Raw genomic sequence first — 8,215 nt, 5'->3', positions numbered from 1 at the left:
GTACGTCGTCACAGCTGTCTTGATGTCGCGCTTGAATGTGCGAAAGATTGCGACGTCCAACGGCTGAAGCAAATGCGTCGCGTTTGCAGGTAAGTAGACCAACACAATACCATACGCTTCGCAGATCATCTCACTGTCTACGCCGTGATGAGAAGAGCAATTGTCTAGGACAAGTACGGCAGGTCTAGCGGCACGGCAGCGAAGCTTCCACTCTCCGAAGGTAATCAGCCAGTTGTTGAAGATCGCTGAGTTCATGAACGCTTTAGGAGCCGTGGTCACAAGCGCGTCATCGACAGGACACTCGTCCAAGATAGTACTCTCGCAGGACTGTCCAGGGAGAATAAACGCCGGGGGAACGAGAGTGCCGTCGGATGCAGCAGCCACGACAATGGTGAGGTGGTACGGTGGGGTATTTTCTTCATACCAAGCGTTCTTTGACCCGCGAATGGCGACGACTTTCTTGTTTTGGGACTTTGTCTTGAAGCTCGTTTCGTCCATGTTGTAGACATCTGCCGCGGTGCACGAGAATCCCAGAGTGCCTTTGATTAGCGCGTTAAAGTAATGTATTATACCTTCTTTGTTAACTGCGTTGCGACTCTTTGACAGCTTCTGAGCCACGCGGTCAGCAATGATAGGGTTGCGTACACAAAACTTATGGTACCATCCTCGAGTAACGTTCCGTGGTACGCCATGGTATACAGCCAATATCGAGTTCGCCTTGTGGATGACTTCCCCTCGCTCAACCGGCATTCCACGACGTTGCATCGCAGCGATCCAAGCAACAAGGTCCTGCTCAATCGATGAGGGGAGAGCTTGGTGCGGCCCTCGCTTGTTGATGGAAATGGCGCCAGTGTCCTTCTTCATCTTGATGTAGTGGAACAACGTGGCCCTGGAGACAGCAGAGCTCCGGACGACAGCCGCTTTGGACTCACCAGCTTCGACGCGCCGAATCGCATCAAGGATTTGATGATACGTGGCGGGCATGTTTCAAAATGGGAAAGTCAAAAGTCAATGAGTATTTTTATTCAATTGGCGCGAAAAAATTGCGGGAAATATCGTCACTCGAGTTTGTATATAATTACAACCACGAATATTATCATATCCAATCAAATTCACTCAACTCAAAATGCAGAAGTACTATTGGTGAAAACTCAAACCGTCCAGGAATTAGGTGCCGTCTAGTTAATCGGTGCACTACCTTACTCATGTTGCATTTTCATGACGTGCACCTCAACTTTACTTGTGCAAACACACCACCACTTTGGTTAGTAGTACTAGTAGTATATACTAGATACTGTAACGTTTCGTATTTGTTTCGTGAACCACCAAGTAATAGTAGTTAGTCGAGAAAGTGAAAGTTAATGTGACCAAAATAAAATATTTTTCGTGACTAGAGGACACGTAGAATGAATATATTCACTTCAATAAGACGTGAAAAGGAGTTTTAGGGTCTGGTTGAAGTAAAATCCACCTGATTTTTTTTCGACGACTTTTTGGGTGAGAAAAAGTTGGTGCTGGTTAAAGTAATCCGGTAAAATAATAAGTGGTCAATGTAAAATGTGCCCGGATAGTAGTGGTGTTTCATAGCCAATCACTCATAATGACGGAGCTTGGGCAACTAGAAGTGGCTGCAAAAGACAGCCCGACAGCGAAGAAGCCAAGGGTATCTAAAACGAATTTGGTCAAATGTGCACCTGCTGACGCGCAAGTTACGCTTGTACCGCCCATCTCCAGGGCAGGCTTCGACGATGTGACGTAGAAGTCTAATGAGCTAAAAACTCTACGCGTCCATTCGCAAACTGCACAGGGCCACAGTAGTTGGGAGAAAAGATCTGTTCCAGACACATGTGGCTCAACTCGAGCAAATTAGTCTTGGTCATATGTTCTGGGCTCGTCCACTCGAATTCCGGTGGTAGCCACGTCGGCCGATTGATCCAATCCACATTTGAGCCGTTGGTGGCTTCCGACACCAATCGACGTGTTTGCTAGTAGTACATTATACACAAACTCGGTGTCATGACAACAACAATGATAATCAATACCTGGAGTAATCCGCGAACGGGCAGTGACTCGAGCTACATCAGGATATCCTTTGCGTTTCTTGGTTTGTCGAACAGATCTTGCATGGACTGAGCAACGCTTTCGAAAACGGAGCCGGTGACAAAGTACCGCTCTTGAGGGCGCTCCACACGAACAAAGGTCTTTTCAGGCCTGTGTCCATTAACATGCACGAGCTATTCATTGTTAAATACATATCCTCAGTATGACGAAGGATATCCAAGGTACTAACCGTGCAGGTGCCTGCAACGAATTCCTCCAAAGCCTTGATTCGTGAAATTGTCCGAGTGTGAGGCGCCTTCTTCTGCGTGAGGAATTGCGCGCGAGGGAGGGCTTTAACGACTTGGTGAATGGGCATCGGAAAGGGGACTTTATCTATGTGCATCATGTACGGATTTGGGTGAATGTAGTAGGTTCACTTACGTTGGTGCATACTAATATGCGCACCCGCCCAACCAAATTGTGCACATTCGTCTAGTAGTGCCCGAATGACGGCGTGAACTGGGCTCCCCGACGGAAACCAGTCTTGAATAGTGGTTGTTGCGAATGAAGATGCTATTGAAAACAAGTAGTTAGTCGAAACATGATGTTTGTAGGTACCTTGTGCAGATGGGGTGAGCAAAGTCCAGAAAACCCATAGAACAACATGCGCAGTACTAGACGATGCAAAGGTTTTTGCAATGTCCAGGGTGCGGGGAAAGTTTTGAAGTATTGTTTGGTCCAGGTTAGAAGCATTGCAAAGTTTGGATACTGTTTCAACTGCACTTTGGCTCTTCTGGCAACGCGATTGAGAGGTAACCACGTTGTACAAGTGCTTGTGTTCGTTTTTCCCGATGTTTGCCCGGTCGGTGTCTCGGGGTTGAGTTCTTCGTTTGCATGCGCTATGTATCATAAGAATTTAAGTATAAACATGAATATTCGGTTACAGTTTGATGGGTTGTGGGGGCAATTTGCATCAGCAAAAGTTGATGATGGTGCTGATGCGGCTGCCCCCCGGGGATCTTCGTCTTCATTAGCAAGCCACCGAACATTGCCATAAAGACCCTCGTGACTTTGTTCCTTTGTTCGGGGAAGGTCGAGGCACCAGAACTGCCTATCTAGTGTGTTAAAAGGGGTCACGATTGACTTGAGTACCTTGATGCAATCCTTTGCGATGTGGTTGCTCGTGTACTGCGGTCTACCATTCCATATGGATCCGTTTCCATTGAAGCCACTCGACGGGGGCATGTTGAGGGAAGTCTTCAAGCCCCTCGCGGGACGGGTAATGATGGCGGACCACCATCGTACATTTGAGTGCGCCATCGGTCGACCAAGGTTGCCTTCGAGGTACCACTGTTGGCTCCAACGTTGGCCCAGCGGAAGTGGGAGTTGATTGAGTGCTTCAACGTCCGCAGCTCGCCAAATAAAGCCTCAACACTCTGGAAGTCGCCGTCGGCCACACGCATTAGCTTTCGCGTGGCGGTCTTCATAGTGGTCACGTTAGACACACCATACTTCTTCTCGATCTCTGCCCAGAGACGGTAGATTGGTTCCTTTTCAGAGTACGACTTCTTCATTTGCTGGACAAATTGATCCGGCACAACCTTGCTCAATAAAGTGCGGATTTGTTGCACTTGCATAGTACGGTAGTACTGATGCCACTTCGCGCGCTTCTCGTCGGGGTCGGTCGCAACTGGTGGATCGCCTTGCAGCCAGTCCTCGAATTTGATGGTTGGCTCCGGGCGGTCAGGGGTGGTCGACGCGAGCCATTGGCCTTGCAGTGCGACAGTCATCTCTTTAAGGTGCGAAACGAACTTAGCGGTCCACACGCGAAACTTGTCTTTCTTCCCGTTGAACACGAGCAAATTAATGCCGACAGTGTCCTTGGGGTTCGCAGCCATGGTGTACTTGAAATGTTGAATAGGCAGGGGGGTGGGGGCAGGGGGTAGAACACGCACACAAAGGTAGAGCTCAGTTCGAGGTAAAACCAGGAATGAAAGCCAAGGCTACATCATTCCAAACCCCTCACATCCTTGCCCAGCAGCGCACACAACCACACAAAACATAAGCTATGAAGACCTGGCATAAGCCTTGGTCTTCATATCGCATAACACTGCCTCAATGTTCCTACCACCATACATTCCATCTACAGTTTGATTTTACAAGTGGTAGAGCCTCTTGACTTCCAGCTACATATGGAGACACTTTGCATGCGTGGTATATTCTGACACTTGCCAGGGGAACAAGTTTTGTATCCTGATAGCTCATGTCTAACAAGATCGCAACTAAATCGTCCACGCGGAGTTTGAGGTTGCCGTAGCGAGCTCGAAAGGCATCTTCCATTGGCTCCAATGCAATGAAATCGCTCAATGGAGATTTTCACGCAAGCCAGTCATTTCATTTTAAATTACGAATACACGCTTCACAAGTTGATACTATGCATTAATATAAATTGGTGCACGAAAAGAGTACATGTACTCAGGGGGGATTTTCATGCAAGCAAGTCATTTCATTTTAATTCAGGAGTACACGCTTCCCATGTTGAAACGACGCTTTAAAATAATTTGGCGCACGAAAAGTGTGGCGTTTGTCACAAAATGAAGACAATTCTACTTTTATAACGAAACTGGTTGCTACATACACTGAGCCATATGTGCAAGCTCAAGTCATGATATTATTTCGTTGTGTATGTGTTTGTCCAAAATCAAATTATTGCACACTATCTGCAAGTAAGTTAAACATATTTTTTTACGCCATGTGAAACAATCCAATGGCAGGCAACCTTCCGAGACATCGATGTCAAACAACAGCAAAGCATACAATATTCAAGTACAAGAGTTCGTAGAGCTTGCTCGACCCCTCGTTCATCCTTCGATAGCTTGCAACATGTACTTCAGTTCTTGCTCGTATCTGTGCCTTGCACCTACTGCTGCTGTACCTAACGGCGTAGAGTCACTTTCGAAAACAGCAGCAACTGCACAGATTGCTCCAACCATGCAGTGTCGAAGCTGTACATCGCAAGCGAAACTCCGCCGATGTCCTCAGAGCATTTGTACTTCTTGTCCTTGCGAATGTCGAGCACACTCCCGGCAGCGACGGCTACGTTTCAATCGCAACGCTCGCGCCACCTTCGTTGCTGACTCCATCCAGTTCTTGTCCACCGAAATTGCGCACAATGCCTTGTCTACCTCGTGGCAGCACACAAACGCATGCATGCGCCCACCCACAGGCACGCGGTGGTGACAACTCATTTGACTTTGGGCTACACGGGGTTGACGAACGTCCCACCGAGTCTACTACCGCCGGGGCATCATCAATGGAGCATTCTATCGCTTGGACGCCTATGGAGCCCCTCGGCATCGCTTTCGCTACTCGTTATGCTAACTTAATCTTGGCAATGGATGCGCTTGTTGTTCTTTCTCCTGGAAAGCAGTACTGCCTTCCCACTGCCCGTCCAACCATGTCGGAACTCAGCTTCGACAATCGTAGTGCCCATGTATACTCCATGTTGGCAACATTCAGCACCTCCACGGTACTCTTGCACTACTGCTCAGTATGCCCTACCTCCACGAACAAACTCACGAAAGAACTCATGGTGGGCGCCACGACTTCGGCGCACCGCACCTACCATGACTTTTCCATCCAATGCGATGACATCGATTGCTTCCACGTTGAAGCACTGAAAATCTTGACAGTTAATGTCCCTCCTCCGCCGCGAGGAACAGACTTGTCGACAGTGTTGGACATCCCACCTGGGATTCAGTTCGGGGTTACGTTTACTGGGCGGCGCAGCGAGCTGTACGTATCAGTAGGAAGCACCGATGAGCCCACCAACCCCGCATTACACCTCTTGCGTACCGATAACGATTGGCAGTGCTTGCAGTGCGTACGCTCCAACGAGCAGGGGTCGAAAATATGCATATTATATGTATGTTTTAGCTACTCAGTGCATACATAATGCGTAATCGTTGCAAAAGACTGAAATACATTATGCATATTATGCAATATATGCGCATTAATGCACATATTTTTACTCAAGCGTTTCGTGGACAGTCGATACGTCCCAGTAGCTGCGGTTGCACTTAAGGAAGAGGGTCGCCTAAATCATGATTGGATGCAGTGAAAAACGGTCGATGCCAATCAAAGCACGAGCCATGCTGAAAAGACGCTCAGCTATGTTTGACGTTGGGGTGACAGCATCAAGGAGGACATAGGTGTCATTCTCGTCAGCCAGGCGCACACGTTTCAACGCAAATGCAGCATCTTCGTCCGAGGCATCGTCTGCGCCGTAATTGCTTCGCAGTGCAGCAACGGCCAACTTCTCTGGCCGAGTGAGCGTGCGACCACGTTGAAGCTTCGTGACGGCATTTTCAAAATTGGGTTGCCAACAATATTTGCAGACCCACCTAACATATTCTAAGTGTACTAGATTTATTTCATATATACAACTCAAGATATTTTGTACCAATGTAATGCTCAAAGCTGGGGAAGTCAAGGACTAGAGCATCGAAGAGAGTTCGAACCTCCCACATTGTAGCGTCGGTAGACTGCACTCGCTTTGACACGGATTCTACCTTCTTCAAATCTTCCAGCAGACATTTCAACTTCTTCGTTTCACCAAGAGTTGGTAGAATTTCCAAAATAGTGTCGTCCTCGTGGTCGAGATGTTCTCGAAGCTTGAAAAATCGCTGAAGCATGGCAAACGTTGAACTCCAACGAGTGTCTTGGCGGAGAATTGGTCGTAGTTCTGTACGAAACCTACGGAATTAATATAGAATTTAGAAATTGAAAATATAATTGAAAAGAAATATGGTATGTTATATTAAATTGTATTAAACAATAAAATAGACTTACAGGAGCTTAGACGCCTGGTTCAGTGTTCGCAGTTTGATCATCAGCTGTTGTATCTTGGCGAGCTCGTCCTCATGCTGCTGGGTGTACGCCTTGACCGCAAGATTTAATCGGTGGCTGGGCAGCCAATCAGCAGCACGGACATAAGCTTGGCCAACTTTTTGTTGACGCTGCAGTTGTCACCCACCAAGAAGACACATTGCATGATGGTCTCCTTGAACATGGCCAAGACTGACTTGATTGCAGTGTAGTGCGTCTTCGCACTGTGGTCGTCATCCGGCTCGTGGATGATGGGCGCCAGCGACAGGCTGCACAAGGACTCCATCCTTTTCGTAAAGACCACAAGGTAGTGCTCGGAGTTATGTGTCCACCCGTCGAAAATAATGCCAAAACGATCCGGAATTTCTTTTGAGATCTTTTTTTCGACGACTTCAGTAAGCCGTAAAATGTTGTCGCGAAGGGTCACATGAGAAATTATAGGCAAATTCGTAAATCTAAAAAATATTGTTTGAGATGTGTATGATCAAAATCATAATCGGTACAGGACTACATATAGTATTCCATACGTTTGCGTGCAATACAATACAAAATATAGGAATAGTCAATACAAAAATTGGATTTATCAATTTCATAAAAAGTACAATAAGTACAAGACTTTACCGCCGAGTCGATGGCTTCTCACAGAACGTAAGCGGTAGTCCTTCTTCAACGATCCACGAGAACCAGCCGAATCGCCCTTTCACCCGGTCACTGACCCAAAGCCTGGTGTTAGTAGACTGCGCTGCTGCTGGTGCTTCGCGCATGAGTGTGGCGTAGTTGCTATGACTTGCCTTGACGTGTGCAAGTAGATTCGTGTAACCCCTGTCTTCTTGTTGGGTGTACGTGCGCTGGCAGAGGGTACAACGCCATCGCCCAGTCGTTTCGTCGTTCGATTCAGTGATAGCAGAAAAGAAGTACCTACTGCACTGCTCGGGCGAGAACTTGGGCGCGGTTGACTTGCCGGAGAGAAACGTGGACATCATCGAGCGTTTAAATGTGTAAATGATGATTAATAACATCCAACAGCGGCCTTACGAACTAACAGCTGTACTAATGACTGGCTACTAAGGAATGTGGTCGGCGATGTTATTATGTGACAAATTATTTTTATGCATTGTCAAATCGAGTCAAAATACATAATGCATATTTTTTCCAATTCTTGAAAATACATTATGCATAATACCCCTAAATATTTATGTTTTATGCATTATTTTATTTCGACCCCTGCCAACGAGTGCACACACAAGACCTCGTGGACTGTGTGTCGCAGCAATAACGGGAATGACTT

The 8,215-nt window shown here is 47.1% G+C and overlaps 3 protein-coding genes across 3 annotated transcripts; all 3 read right to left on the bottom strand.

Moving 5' to 3' along the window:
• Positions 1–1,763: 1,763 nt before the first annotated feature.
• Positions 1,764–2,416, bottom strand: H257_15376 (hypothetical protein; the record flags this gene model as incomplete). The annotated part of the gene is made up of 4 exons (XM_009843467.1): positions 1,764–1,985; positions 2,043–2,075; positions 2,151–2,234; positions 2,291–2,416. The coding sequence occupies 4 exons, from the start codon at positions 2,414–2,416 to the stop codon at positions 1,764–1,766; spliced, it is 465 nt and encodes a 154-aa protein (XP_009841769.1).
• Positions 2,417–3,299: 883 nt separating this feature from the next.
• On the bottom strand, positions 3,300–3,938 carry H257_15375 (hypothetical protein; the record flags this gene model as incomplete). The annotated part of the gene is made up of 1 exon (XM_009843466.1): positions 3,300–3,938. One exon carries the CDS (start codon positions 3,936–3,938, stop codon positions 3,300–3,302), a length of 639 nt encoding a protein of 212 aa, XP_009841768.1.
• A 1,037-nt stretch (positions 3,939–4,975) lies between these two features.
• H257_15374 (hypothetical protein) lies at positions 4,976–7,907 on the bottom strand (the record flags this gene model as incomplete). The annotated part of the gene is made up of 9 exons (XM_009843465.1): positions 4,976–5,136; positions 5,261–5,330; positions 5,602–5,661; positions 6,098–6,136; positions 6,233–6,360; positions 6,503–6,795; positions 6,892–6,980; positions 7,028–7,382; positions 7,549–7,907. 9 exons carry the CDS (start codon positions 7,905–7,907, stop codon positions 4,976–4,978), a joined length of 1,554 nt encoding a protein of 517 aa, XP_009841767.1.
• Between the last annotated feature and the right edge of the window lie 308 nt (positions 7,908–8,215).

This window comes from Aphanomyces astaci (assembly GCF_000520075.1).
Source record: "Aphanomyces astaci strain APO3 unplaced genomic scaffold supercont1.69, whole genome shotgun sequence".
In the NCBI taxonomy this organism is placed as follows: Eukaryota; Oomycota; class Saprolegniomycetes; order Saprolegniales; family Verrucalvaceae; genus Aphanomyces; species Aphanomyces astaci.
Note: the sequence above shows the minus strand (reverse complement) of the source record. Positions and strands in the feature narration are given on the sequence as shown.